Source organism: Pecten maximus, chromosome 9 (genome assembly GCF_902652985.1).
Source record: "Pecten maximus chromosome 9, xPecMax1.1, whole genome shotgun sequence".
In the NCBI taxonomy this organism is placed as follows: Eukaryota; Metazoa; Mollusca; class Bivalvia; order Pectinida; family Pectinidae; genus Pecten; species Pecten maximus.
The window spans coordinates 4,374,454-4,390,310 of record NC_047023.1 but is presented as its reverse complement, the minus strand read 5'-3'; the positions used below and the strand labels follow the sequence as shown (position 1 = coordinate 4,390,310).

At 36.4% G+C, this 15,857-nt stretch overlaps 1 protein-coding gene across 1 annotated transcript in view; it reads left to right on the top strand.

Moving 5' to 3' along the window:
• Window positions 1–15,857, top strand: part of LOC117334827 (collagen alpha-1(II) chain-like) — a 101,647-nt gene that overhangs the window by 76,379 nt on the left and 9,411 nt on the right. Inside the window, exons 8-14 of the mRNA XM_033894645.1 lie at window positions 416–589; window positions 871–942; window positions 1,684–1,710; window positions 4,156–4,239; window positions 4,793–4,861; window positions 5,707–5,730; window positions 12,010–12,129. Of these exons, the coding sequence (XP_033750536.1) occupies window positions 416–589; window positions 871–942; window positions 1,684–1,710; window positions 4,156–4,239; window positions 4,793–4,861; window positions 5,707–5,730; window positions 12,010–12,129 (570 nt within the window). The remainder of the gene's footprint in view (window positions 1–415; window positions 590–870; window positions 943–1,683; window positions 1,711–4,155; window positions 4,240–4,792; window positions 4,862–5,706; window positions 5,731–12,009; window positions 12,130–15,857) is intronic.

Below are 15,857 nucleotides of genomic sequence, written 5' to 3'. Positions count from 1 at the left end.
TCATCACGACTAACCTGGTCATCACTAATCTGGTGACCACTAAACAGGTTACACCACTAAACAGGTCAACACTAATCTGGTGACCACTAAACAGGTTACACCACTAAACAGGCCAACACTATTCTAGTTACCGCTAATAGGTTACACCACTAAACAGGTCAACACTATTCTAGTTACCACTAATAGGTTACACCACTAAACAGGTCAACAATATTCTAGTTACCACTTAATAGGTCACACCACTAAACAGGTCAACACTATTCTAGTTACCACTTAACAGGTCACACCACTAAACAGGTCAACACTATTCCAGTCAACACTAGTCTGATTGTCCACAAAATTACCTGTATATGTGGAAATGGTTGAATTATTAAGCTGTTATTAACTATTCTTTAACAACTGGCTCCTTTCCCAGGATTTGCAGGTAGTAAAGGAGACGAGGGCCGAAGGGGGAGAAAAGGGGCACGAGGGGCGACAGGAAAGACTGGAGCCCAAGGGAGGCACGGTAGTTCTGGTTTACCGGGAAAGAACGGACATAAAGGGGATAAAGGAGAGAGAGGTTTCCAGGGCAACGGTCGCAACTGCTCATGTATGTAAATAAGATTTATGTACTTTAATCGTATTTACTCATCATTATAGTTTAAGCTTATTCTGTACAGAATTATAACCTAGAGGGAGAGAGTCAATTATGCGACTATACGGGTTTATCATGGGAACGAAATTATTCTCAGGAACTGGCAAGTATCGTTATTTTAATATGACAAGTTTCTTTTAAGACTATATATAAGTGTTATTCGCCAAATTAGCGTTTATCGACACCCAATGGTATATTCGTATAGTATATATATATGATAAGTATTTCTTTTCCAGGTCCGAAAGGTGACAAAGGCGACAAAGGTGTCCGAGGTCTGATTGGTTTTACGGGTTACAAGGGTGATAAAGGTTAGTAATATTTGTATTATTGTATGTATCAGGACCACAAATTAATACAACCTAGATAATGAATTGTTAATACATTTACATAAGTAAAACATTTTGTTGCAAAAGAATATAATTCACTTTTCCTTAGAATTGCTGCGATTTGAATCATTTGTTACTATACGTGTTTCTGCTCTGTGTTGTGTAAAAAAAAAATCATAAGTTTGAGAATCTAGATATGGGAAGGAGCTTATTTCTGAATTTGCTTTATGTTTTTTGATGAAATATGGTGTAAGAATAATATCAACCCACTCGACATCCTTAGAACCATTGTCTATGAAGTCAATGACCTTGTGCTTTAGAAATCATTAGCTACCTGATCAAATTTCTGCAGTTTCGCCATAATAGTTGTTCACCTTCTAAAACGTTTAAGGTACAACTTAAACCACATATCTCATCTCATCACAAGTCACTTACTGATTAACTGCTTTCAAAATCTAGATATACTGTGTCGCGAGAGGATAAGTCTTTTCTGTACATAGGAACGCTTGTAAGTTAATTATAAGTAACACATTTCTTATAATCCCTAACAGCCCTTATAAAGCATTGGAGCTGTGTTGACATTTAAACGTTCTAGGAGCTATCACACTGCTTTGAGTTATTTCTAAGCAGCTCTGACTCTTTAGGGATCACTGTCAAATATTGTTAGAATATTAACCAGCATTTGATACATCTTAAATTGTGTTCTTTTTTTTCCCTATTCAGGCGACCACGGGACAAAGGGAGAAAAAGGTACGTCGTTTTGTTGTGTCACGTTTAACTCACCAAAGTAAAAATAGGGGAACTTTTTCTAGGAAAGTTTTATAGCCAGTGTGTAGGAGTGGATACTGGTGATATATAAAAAAAGTAGTTTGTATAGGAAATAAAGGTCAGAGTTTATATTGATTTACAGAGATGTAAATAGCCTCGACACATGAATGTTATTTATACTTAGTGTAATGTTTATCTACCGAAGTTCTATCAGTGTTGTTACATTATAATATTCGTGATTTTAATTCTTGTTTATTTACAAAAGATTGTTTTTACTTCGAGATCGATATATTGATGAAGGATGTATATGTTATTGTCTTAAATGGAATATAGACAATATTTAATTGTTTTATTAATCAGAATTTAGATTTTGAAATAATTATAGATTGATAACAATCAATTAGCATACCGATGAAATGATAATTATTAATTTTTAGTAAAAATATATACTTTATCTCTTGTGTTCACGTGATTACATCGTTGGCCTTAAATTCATATGTGTGTTATCGTTTTGTTGTTGTTTTTTTGTTTGTTTTTTTTTTTCATTTTCATTCTGGTATTTAGTTATCGACGATGTTGTTTTGCTCACATGCTATAAATATGTTTGTCAAACTTTCTTTAACTCCTGACAATTGATAATATGGTAGTGGAAAGTCTAACTATGTGATTTGATGTAATGACATTGGTCTAACCGATTAAACTTACTGTGACGCTGGTCTTCGCTGAAGTTTGCGTGTCAGCCGGTAAAATAAGCATATCTTATTTTTCCATGCATGTTATTATCTTTCCATTGATAGCAAATTCAGGACCTAAAAGCTATTAAAGATTTCAAATAAATAGAAATCGATATTTTTTCTGACTTTCCGTGAAGAATTATTTGATTTGAAAAATAAAAATCTTGCGCATGCGCGGACACGTAGCCTGCGATGTAGGAGTACTGGCGACCACGATGAAGCGCATTCGACAAAACACCGACGAGAAAAGCAGTTGAACAGCTAAACAGCGCAATAAGGACGACAGTGTTATTTTAGATGTGTTACTTGAAGTATCTTATAACTGTTGGTTGCGGGTTTATCTCCTTGGCTCAGGTGACATACTTCGAGGTGTGCCTCCCCCGCTATGTTTTTTAACGCGTGTGACCTAAAGACCATGGCACACATAATTTTCATTTAGTACATCTGTACTAAGTGCATTTTCAGCTCCGTGTGTTCAATACACGTTACTATCCTGGTGAGCACATTACCAACGTGTCTTAACACAGACCCAGCAATAAACATAACACACGTTCGCCACATACCTCGCAGATGAAAGAAAATGACTTTTTTTTTCTTATATTCGAACAACTGATGAGAATTGAAAATTCTACTCTTTTCACACTAAACATACTCATGTATGAAATTTAACTTTTTTCAAATACATAAAATAGCGACGTGGTCTCTTTTAAAACGTTACACGAAAACAATGTGCGCATTATACAAAGAGCGCTGACATCCCTGTATGCTCATCGTTCTGTAAGCATAACACGCTATATACATGTACAATGTGTGCTTTACAGTGCTATATATAAGCTGTTAATTGAACACCAGTGTCTTCCTTATAATATCACTCAACATTGAGGGAACAGAACGCTGTCTCGAAAATCGTGACAAATGCATATTTCTTGAATTAGCTCAATTTGTCAAATTTGCACATTTTGCAGAATAATCTGTCTTTAAGGAACCTAAAAATGGCAAACGCAAATGTCAAAATACAAATATAACAACTGTTCTTGTAGTCTCGATGATTGGTACTTTTCTTTTTGAAGATATATATTTTAAATCTGTAACTTCATATTTGAAATTGCTTATTTGTTTTCAATTCTACAAGCTTTGAATATGTCGTTAATCCTGTTGGAGTCGAATTGCTGCTTAAGAACTTTTAGGAGTTTTACATTGAAGGTGTCAAACTGATCACAATCCGAAATTGTTTGCGTGACTCATTTTTTGTGTGACTTACTTATTCTATTAAGTAAGTGGCATATTTTATAAAAGTGTATTTAATTTATCGCTGTTGATGACTAGAGCCGTACCCATCCTATTACCAAATTCGGAATTTCAATCAAAATTGTGTTTTGTATATGTGTTCTGACATTGAATATCAGATTCATTTAAAAAGGGGAAGCATGAAACTAAAAGAAGGACATTTAAAAAAGTAAAATTCACCATGGCCATTGGTACATTCACGTTAAGTTGTGATAAGCATGGCCAAACGACATTACTTTAAATATATTTACCAATAGACCCAATTAAACTGTACGTCCCATTTAAGCGACCATATCATTATTCAAAATCATAGAAAACATCGTTGGGAGAGAGAAATTGGGAAGTACAAAAGTTTGGTATAAAAATAACTATAGCATTCATACCATTTTGTTACGTCCTGTTGTAGGTTATGGGGAGAGGGGGTTTCCAGGTTTCCAAGGTATCCCAGGTCCAAAGGGAGCCAGAGGTGACAAGGGCGATAAAGGAGACGGTGAGTTTGAAATACCGTTAATGCATTATCACAGACTTTCTGAATTTAATAATTATCAATCCTTAGAGTAGTGACTAACTCGTAATGATATGGTTCATAACATTTAAAGTTGGTCTGATTTTTCCTCCTTATATATATATATTTGGTATTACTTGATTGTATTTTTGTCAAAAACGTAATTTACTTACCCATTTTTATTTTGTCAAAAACGTAATTTACTTACCCATTTTTATAGGAACCACGGAACCAAATGATTTCCCATAGACGATAATGTTAACGTTTACCACTGTCCTGCTTAAATGGAGTTTTCAAAACTGGTCCACTAGCCATAATTTTGAAGAATGTCATCTCGGAAACCTGTAAATAGAACGATTAAAAATTCTACCAATTTGAACTTTTTTTTATATGGATTCATTCACCTTCCTATTAAATGTTCTGTCTGCCCAAACGGGAAAAACCCACAATCTATTTTTGATTGGTTCTGTGGTCCCTATAAAGCGTAGCATAAACATAAAGAGAAGCATCGGTTTTTCACATCTCAAACTTTTTGCAGTATTCTCTTCCGTAGCCATGGACAACTGGCGGATGGCTACCTCAGTGCCCTCTGTGACGTATAGAGGAGGTAAGAAGACTATTTAAGCATGTTAATATATCTTCTAGGATGTTGATATAGCGTTATACATACAAGTATTTATGATATGGTGATCATTGGTCACGACAAGAGGCATGTGTAACCCTGAACATTGAAGGACTAGAGCGATTGTGTACAAATTAACTATTGTGTTTAAACTTTAAGTTCGTCACGTAGTTAACGTAACGTAGTCATCAGTCTATGTTGAAGGGTATAAGGTCACCTTTAACAAACTTTGTTGACGAGTCATGCTAATACCCCGTCATTAAATTGATTTGGTATTTATACAATAGTAGCATGTTTTGTAGCTGGATATGGATACTGGAAGTCGATAAGTGATGAAGGATTAAAAATCACACTTTATTACTTATGAAGAAGAAAACGTGTTCAAGGATGGTAGTCACCGATGAAGATTAAAAGTCAACTTCACACTGTCAATTTTGATTTACTGATAGGGGGTTCTTGGGTATACCATATGAGCTTGATCACTTTGAATTCGTTGCCACACGTCTTTTTACCATAGCTTTTATCAATCCATATGAACAATATCTACTGACGTAACTAGTTAATTACAGAAGAGAACGTTTCTCGGCTTAGATAGCATGTCGGTGATACGGTCTATGAAATTAGAATTATCGAGTACATTCTTGTGCAGCTATGACTTTACTATCGGCCAATTGAAAATATGTTCAGTTTCGTTTATGTCAATGTGTTGCTTTTAAATGTATACCAAGTCATCCACAATGTCTCTGTCATAAATCTTTGGTTTTATTGAGTTTAAAAGTATGATTTTGTAAGGCTGAAACTCATTTTAAATATCGTTCTTTTCTTTACAGAGAGAACTCCGTCTTCAACTAAAGGTAATGTAGTGGAGCCGAATGTTGACTGTGTATAACGATTACTTAATGATACATCATTCCTGGGGTTCAGGGTCTAGTTATTATATCTCCAGGCCAATATTTGAACGTTAAAGTAATATAATTATTTTCTCTTTGTTTTCATGGTAAATACTCAAATGTGATTGGTCGAAAAATTCTTTTCATTCTTTTATAAAAGAAATTCGAGAATGGCGCGAAAAATGTGACGTCACAATACGACAATTGACGTTGCGTATTGATTTGAGAAAAAAAATCCCATTTAAAACCAGTAAAATTGTACATAAAACATGTTTTAAATTAGAAAATCATTTTCAAAAATTAATTATAAGCGTTGATGTCAATTCTTTTTTTAGTTTCATCGGGGTATGAAACAAGCAAAATTTGTTTCATACCCCGATGAAACTAAAAAAAAACGACATCAATGCTTAAATAAAAAACCATTAGTTTTCAACAATAAGCTAACAACAAACTCGGTAATATATGTAACATGTTGTTGTGTCGTTTTTAGCTCACCTGGGCTCACCTGGGCTCACATGGGCTCACCTTCACCAGGTGAGCTTATGGCATGGCGCGACGTTCGTCCGTCGTTTATCGTCCTGTGTTCGACACCCGGCCTCTGTCCCTTCAACCGCTACTTGTCATAAACGACTGAGTGTATTTTGACTGGATTTGGCCTGAAGCATCCTTAGGTCAACCATTTGTTAATGATGGGTATAGATAAAGTCAAGATTGGTTATTTATGCTAAGCTAACTTAACTTATTGTCTTTGGAACCAGGAAACTAAATTAGATTAAGAAGTGCAGACGAAGATTCCAACCCGGGAAAAGTATTTTTTATTTGACTTAAAAGAGAGTGTTTTTCCATTTTCACTTAAATCTCTTGATAAGCGATAGTTCCCTCCAATTTGTATATCGTTCATGCTCAGTTTGAAAAATGTATGTTATTGCCATGGTAACCAAATTCACTCCTGACAAAACCAAGATATAGCGAAAATGTATAATTTTAATCGCGTTTCTTTCTAAATTTAAATAATGCTGTGTTGTTCTTTATGATATTAGCCTGAACGAATCAGTCAGGATATTTTCCTTTCGATTTCCTTTCATTTCCTTTCACAGTTCAGTTCTCTTTTATTAAATTCACCAACATACTGTATATGAAATATCGCCGATGGCGGTCAATACCAACAGTTAAATTGTAAATCTAAATTAACCATTAACTGTAGAAGTTAATATATAAAATGGAATGTTGTATGGTAATTTGAAGAAATGAAATGTGAAACAAACTTTGATCTTGTATTAATTTTCATGAAAATCATTTAACTTTATGCAGCATTTATTGTCTAGAAGTATATCTTATAAATGCGAGGTAAATAATGCAATGAATCACAAGATGAAATGGTAAACACTCTTTGATCTGGTGTTAATTTTGTGAAATGCATTTAACTGCATGCAACAATAATTATCTAGAAAGTACATCTTCAAAAAACATGGTAAATAATGCGAAAAATCACTACACGAAGAGTACATATATTTCAGCTAATCATTGTTTCGTTTTTCAAACACGATTATTGAAACTGATCAGACGTACCGAAACAATAAATTACCCTCCATCTTTCTCCCAAGACGGGCTAAAACACCACTTCTCTTAATTACTTTATACTGCCAAATTAGCGTCTTTTTAAATATGAAAACGAATTAAGAGAAGGAACCATCTATTTCTGAAACAAGATAGAGTACGTGTGTCTCATCTTTTATGATCTCAAACTTAGATAAGTACTGCTGAACTTTACACAGATGTCACGTGTTGAACGCATGTCTCATCTATGTTGTATAGTAGGATGCAACACGATACTTGCCCTTCATGTAATTGCGTTAAAGAAAAAACGGTTTGACTCTCGGTCGAAAGGAAATGATTGTCTTTTATATTTGATAGTTTCACCTTTGAAAGAATATTTTTTTATAATCAAGTATTATCACTAAACTGTTGCAAATATTAAATTGACAGGTAACCAGTTATATACTAATTCAGTTATGACATGCATTAAATTTGTATTTATTTCAGCATACTGTGAGTTCGTCTAATGGAAAATTTAAATATGTAAATTTGATAACTTGGTACTATGGACAAAAATAAATACTTATCATGTCATCTGCTTTTTAAAACCTGTGACATTATTTACATACATATTAAATCCTTGTTCTGTAACGTTATAATGATTGTGATCAGTTTGAACCTTCACAGTTATCTGATATCTTTAAAGAAAAGCAATATACATCTGATGTATCATGATAAACTGAAAACCAACAACGTAGAGTAAATTGTCATTAAAATTGGAGATTTAATTAACACGGACGTTGGTATTGTCAGTGTATACAAATCTACTCTAATCCTACTCTAATACGTATATCGTGTCTGTCTCGGTGTAACACATGTATATCGTGTCTGTCTCGGTGTAACACATGTACATCGTGTCTGTCTCGGTTTAATACACATATATCGTGTCTGTCTCTGTGTAATACACGTATATCGTGTATGTCTCGGTGTAATACACGAATATCGTGTCTGTCTCGGTTTAATACACATATATCGTGTCTGTCTCTGTGTAATACACGTACATCGTGTCTGTCTCGGTCTAATACACGTATATCGTGTCTGTCTCGGTGTAATACACGTATATCGTGTATGTCTCGGTGTAATACACGTATATCGTGTCTGTCTCGGTGTAATACACGTATATCGTGTCTGTCTCGGTTTAATACACGTATATCGTGTCTGTCTCTGTGTAACACGTATACCGTGTCTATCTCGGTGTAACACGTATATCGTGTCTGTCTCGGTGTAATACACGTATATCGTGTCTGTCTCGGTGCAATACACGTATATCGTGTCTGTCACGGTGTTATATATGTATATCGTGTCTGTCTCGGTGTAATACACGTATATCGTGTCTGTCACGGTGTTATATATGTATATCGTGTATGTCTCGGTGTAATACACGTATATCGTGTCTGTCTCGGTGTAATACACGTATATCGTGTCTGTCTCGGTGTAATACACGTATATCGTGTATGTCTCGGTGTAATACACGTATATCGTGTCTGTCTCGGTTTAATACACATATATCGTGTCTGTCTCGGTGTAATACACGTATATCGTGTCTGTCACGGTGTTATATATGTATATCGTGTATGTATCGGTGTAATACACGTATATCGTGTCTGTCTCGGTTTAATACACGTATATCGTGTCTGTCTCTGTGTAACACGTATACCGTGTCTGTCACGGTGTAACACGTATATCGTGTCTGTCTCGGTGTAATACACGTATATCGTGTCTGTCTCGGTGTAATACACGTATATCGTGTCTGTCTCGGTGTAATACACGTATATCGTGTATGTCTCGGTGTAATACACGTATATCGTGTCTGTCTCGGTGTAATACACGTATATCGTGTCTGTCTCGGTGTAATACGCGTATATCGTGTCTGTCTCAGTGTAATACACGTATATCGTGTATGTCTCGGTTTAATACACATATATCGTGTCTGTCTCGGTGTAATACACGTATATCGTGTCTGTCACGGTGTTATATATGTATATCGTGTATGTCTCGGTGTAATACACGTATATCGTGTCTGTCTCGGTGTAATACACGTATATCGTGTCTGTCTCGGTGTAATACACGTATATCGTGTCTGTCTCGGTGTAATACACGTATATCGTGTCTGTCTCGGTTTAATACACCTATATCGTGTCTGTCTCTGTGTAACACGTATACCGTGTCTGTCTCGGTGTAATACGTATATCGTGTCTGTCTCGGTGTAATACACGTATATCGTGTCTGTCTGGGTGTAATACACGTATATCGTGTCTGTCTCGGTGTAATACATGTACATCGTGTCTATCTCGGTGTAATACATGTACATCGTGTCTGTCTCGGTGTAATACACGTATATCGTGTCTGTCTCGGTGTAATACACGTATATCGTGTCTGTCTCGGTTTAATACACATATATCGTGTCTGTCTCGGTGTAATACACGTATATCGTGTCTGTCACGGTGTAATACATGTATATCGTGTCTGTCTAGGTGTAATACACGTATATCGTGTCTGTCTCGGTGTAATACACGTATATCGTGTCTGTCACGGTGTTATACACGTATATCGTGTCTGTCTCGGTGTAATACACGTATGTCGTGTATGTCTCGGTGTAATACATGTATATCGTGTCTGTCTCGGTTTAATACACGTATATCGTGTCTGTCTCGGTGTAATACACGTATATCGTGTCTGTGTCGGTTTAATACACGTATATCGTGTCTGTCTCTGTGTAACACGTATACCGTGTCTGTCTCGGTGTAACACGTATATCGTGTCTGTCTCGGTGTAATACACGTATATCGTGTCTGTCTCGGTGTAATACACGTATATCGTGTCTGTCTCGGTGTAATACACGTACATCGTGTCTGTCTCGGTGTAATACACGTATATCGTGTCTGTCTCGGTGTAATACACGTATATCGTGTCTGTCTCGGTGTAATACACGTATATCGTGTCTGTCTCGGTTTAATACACATATATCGTGTCTGTCTCGGTGTAATACACGTATATCGTGTCTGTCTCGGTTTAATACACATATATCGTGTCTGTCTCGGTGTAATACACGTATATCGTGTCTGTCACGGTGTAATACACGTAGATCGTGTCTGTCTCGGTGTAATACACGTATATCGTGTCTGTCTCGGTGTAATACACGTATATCGTGTCTGTCACGGTGTTATACACGTATATCGTGTCTGTTTCGGTGTAATACACGTATATCGTGTCTGTCTCGGTGTAATACACGTATATCGTGTCTATCTCGGTGTAATACATGTACATCGTGTCTGTCTCGGTGTAATACACGTATATCGTGTCTGTCTCGGTGTAATACACGTATATCGTGTCTGTCTCGGTTTAATACACATATATCGTGTCTGTCTCGGTGTAATACACGTATATCGTGTCTGTCACGGTGTAATACATGTATATCGTGTCTGTCTAGGTGTAATACACGTATATCGTGTCTGTCTCGGTGTAATACACGTATATCGTGTCTGTCACGGTGTTATACACGTATATCGTGTCTGTCTCGGTGTAATACACGTATGTCGTGTATGTCTCGGTGTAATACATGTATATCGTGTCTGTCTCGGTTTAATACACGTATATCGTGTCTGTCTCGGTGTAATACACGTATATCGTGTCTGTGTCGGTTTAATACACGTATATCGTGTCTGTCTCTGTGTAACACGTATACCGTGTCTGTCTCGGTGTAACACGTATATCGTGTCTGTCTCGGTGTAATACACGTATATCGTGTCTGTCTCGGTGTAATACACGTATATCGTGTCTGTCTCGGTGTAATACACGTATATCGTGTCTGTCTCGGTGTAATACACGTATATCGTGTCTGTCTCGGTGTAATACACGTATATCGTGTCTGTCTCGGTGTAATACACGTATATCGTGTCTGTCTCGGTTTAATACACATATATCGTGTCTGTCTCGGTGTAATACACGTATATCGTGTCTGTCTCGGTTTAATACACATATATCGTGTCTGTCTCGGTGTAATACACGTATATCGTGTCTGTCACGGTGTAATACACGTAGATCGTGTCTGTCTCGGTGTAATACACGTATATCGTGTCTGTCTCGGTGTAATACACGTATATCGTGTCTGTCACGGTGTTATACACGTATATCGTGTCTGTTTCGGTGTAATACACGTATATCGTGTCTGTCTCGGTGTAATACACGTATATCGTGTATGTCTCGGTGTAATACACGTATATCGTGTCTGTCTCGGTGTAATACACGTATATCGTGTCTGTCTCGGTGTAATACACGTATATCGTGTCTATCTCAGTATAACACAGGACAATATTGCTTCGAAAAACAACAAAAATGTTCGACAGAGTCAAATTTTCCCATGATTCGAATATTTTGTCGATGTTATGTATGTATACGACTATTATTCCCTGTCATTTTATTATATGGCACCTGCCTTGACAATGGACAGAACGAACGTTTAAAGAGTTGTCGCAAAGATAAATCTTCATAAACTTCATCTGCAACTTAACTCTTATCCGATTTGTTTAGTATCTTTAAAGATTCATTGTTAACCAGTGACATATTTAGAGGCAGCATGTGTCATATTACCGGTCTGGGGTTAGTGATATAGTAACACATTTAACGTAATATTGTTACGTATGGCAGAGATAACGACGTCCACGACCAGTACTGTGACCACGCCCACTACAACAACCACACCCACAACAACCACGCCCCCAACTACGACAACAACGTTACCGCCCACCCTGGCGCCCAGACGGCGAGGTTGTATAATAAACATGGATTGTATTCCCCTCCACATGCATCTGGAACCGTATTATAACTGCCGGGTTATCTGTAGAAACTCTAACAAAGCATTCTTACACGTCAAACACAATAGTCAGATAAATAACACACACTGAAACTGACAGTTATTTATATTTAAGAGGTAGACATTTTGAAATGTTATGTTTATATTCATTATGAAACCAATCCGACTCAGTTACCATACTTAAAGACATGTTGACCTTTTTTTTCTTCTTCGTTAATTTGACTTATAGCTTTGTGATATTCATAAAAAGTAAATGAACAAGATACCTTTATTCAAATTTTGTACTTTTCATTAACAAGTGTTGATTGTAAAATTTAATTAAGAACTGTCCGTGTTACTGTTTGTACAAAGAATGCTGCGTTACTGTTATGTCTAGTACTTTAACTATTGAAATATATCTATTCACATAACAGTTGCTAACCATTGATTTCTTTCTCTCCCTCCTAATCCACTTCAGGCTCCCCATGGAGTCAAACCGGTGCCAACTCATCTGCCTTCCATGTGACGTCATCACCGGAAGTCACCTTCTTGTCTTTGGTGATATTTGTCGTCAGTCGTCTAGTGACAGTCGCCCATTGTATGTTAGAAATAATACATTATAATGATGTTTTTTGTTGTAAACATTTTCGTCTTTATTTATTTCAGTTTAACACACATTCATTTTTGTGCGTTATTTTGTTTTCTATGCTTGTAAATATTTAAATATTTATTCGTGCTTTTTATATTACGATTGAACGTTAGTTTACAAATCACGGTACATCGATAATACATTGTACATAAAATTAGATGTTCCATTTTATTTAAACTAATAAGAAATGGACATTAATATACAAGATATCTTTTCGTGGGAAGTTAATGATCTTGATATTAATTTTTATTGATCTATATTCATTTTTTTTTTTCATTTTGCGATACATCTCGAACAATATAAACTGTCAAATGATAGTTGATATCGATTTTGTTTGTAAATATTGGCGACACCATTGAATATCCTATAGAACATGCAGTGCATGTCTTTTCCTCACATATTAGCCCATATAAATAGTCATTAAGATTGTTCTTATTAAGAACACCCGCATGCATCCATATTTGTATTTCACCCTGCATGTCAGTGTAGATAGTATTGTATGCACGCATATAGAAACACAATCAAAACATGCGAAAAACAATAACCATTGTTATTAAGCATGTATTTGTTAATAACGAGAAACGTCATTGTTAAGGCCCACTTATCGTTGTCACATGTAAAATCTGACTTCAACAAAACAAATGTACTGAACAATAGTTTGATTGACATGCTATTGTGATACAAAGCATTGTCTTCAATCAGTCTTTCTCCTCTTTCACTGGCTTACGTTGGTTAGATTTACGTTTTCACTTTAACGTTGTATAACAATTTAATTTTGCATTTGTATCATGTTTTGTTGGCTCGTAGGCGTCCATTTTCTTCCATCTGATTACAATATGCATGAAGCAGATTTCCCCACGGAAGTGTAATTGAAATATATGCACGGTTATTTAAACATGCAATGCTTTTCGCATAATCAAATACAAACAAACGTAAAATCAATCGACTTTAATGCAAGGTGAAGCCGAGCAATCGTGTAAACAGGGATCTGAACACTAGTTATCCTGAGTATGTAGGCTTGTCATGACCAAATTAAGGCAGAGAGTGTAACATCAGTACAAATGGCAACAATTTGCAATCAATTGAGTTCATTCCGGGAGCTCTTTATCAAGGGTAAACTACCTCCTTTGTCCTTGGCTCCAATACACATATAATGACTACAACTCCATTCATGTTTCCACAGAAACGCCGTTAATAATTTGTACACAAATAACGATTCGGAAACTAAACGGATACAACTCACAGAGGGCTTATTTTACGTTGTGGGTAGGTCTTATGTCAATATTACTGTTAAACTTATAACATTTAATCAAAATCGCATTTGTCTTTCGTATATATAGGGTCTAGTAAGTAATAACGACGGTATGGTCCAATATAGGTACTGGATCCTAACATAGTGTTGTATAGGGTCTAGTAAGTAATAACGACGGTATGGTCCAATATAGGTACTGGATCCTAACATAGTGTTGTATAGGGTCTAGTAAGTAATAACGACGGTATTGTCCAATATAGGTACTGGATCCTAACATAGTGTTGTATATAGGGTCTAGTAAGTAATAACGACGGTATGGTCCAATATAGGTACTGGATCCTAACATAGTGTTGTATATAGGGTCTAGTAAGTAATAACGACGGTATTGTCCAATATAGGTACTGGATCCTAACATAGTGTTGTATATAGGGTCTAGTAAGTAATAAAGACGGTATGGTCCAATATAGGTACTGGATCCTAACATAGTGTTGTATATAGAGTCTAGTAAGTAATAAAGACGGCATGGTCCGATACAGGTACTGGATCGTAACATAGTGTTGTATAGGGTCTAGTAAGTAATAACGACGGTATGGTCCAATATAGGTACTGGATCCTAACATAGTGTTGTATAGGGTCTAGTAAGTAATAACGACGGTATGGTCCAATATAGGTACTGGATCCTAACATAGTGTTGTATAGGGTCTAGTAAGTAATAACGACGGTATGGTCCAATATAGGTACTGGATCCTAACATAGTGTTGTATATAGGGTCTAGTAAGTAATAAAGACGGTATGGTCCAATATAGGTACTGGATCCTAACATAGTGTTGTATATAGGGTCTAGTAAGTAATAAAGACGGTATGGTCCAATATAGGTACTGGATCCTAACATAGTGTTGTATAGGGTCTAGTAAGTAATAACGACGGTATGGTCCAATATAGGTACTGGATCCTAACATACTGTAGTGTTGTATAGGGTCTAGTATACAGTTATCAAATGGGTATGAGGGCGATAGTAATTTTGTCAGCCCCAAAGCAGCAACTGTTGCACGAGGGCTTTAGCCCGAGGGCAACCGTTGTTGATGAGGGACTGACAAAATTACTATTGCCCGAATTACCCCATTTGATAACTGTTTTATTATACCTTTACGTTTTGTTCTCTATACAGATGTTTGTGCTGCTATGAGAATCTGCTTTATAGTCCTCCATTAACTTGACAGACGTTTGTATGACCCTTTTAGTATTTTGGCTATCTCTGTCCGTTATTAATGACTCGATCTCTACGTCTGTAGCGTTTTGAAAACGGGATCCATGTTTGACAGTTTCTTGAGAGAAAACAAAATGTTAGGCTACCGTCTGCAACAACAAACAATCTGTGTCAATTAAGCGCTTGCATGTCGTTGTGTCTTTCAAACGATCTGACGACGTTACAGCAGGGGTGTGACAGTTCGCCGTGTGACAGTTTGCCGTGTGACAGTTTTTTCGAACTGCCACACGGTGTGATAGTCCTGGAAACACATGCGCAATCCTCTCGAGGCTGATAGTCAAATTATCACATTACTTTTATATAGAGAAAAAAACGTAAAGGTATAATAATAAGTAATAACGACGGTATGGTCCAATATAGGTACTGGATACTAACATAGTGTTGTATAGGGTCTAGTAAGTAATAACGACGGTATGGTCCAATATAGGTACTGGCTCTTAACATAGTGTTGTATATAGGGTCTAGTAAGTAATAACGACGGTATTGTCCAATATAGGTACTGGATCCTAACATAGTGTTGTATATAGGGTCTTGT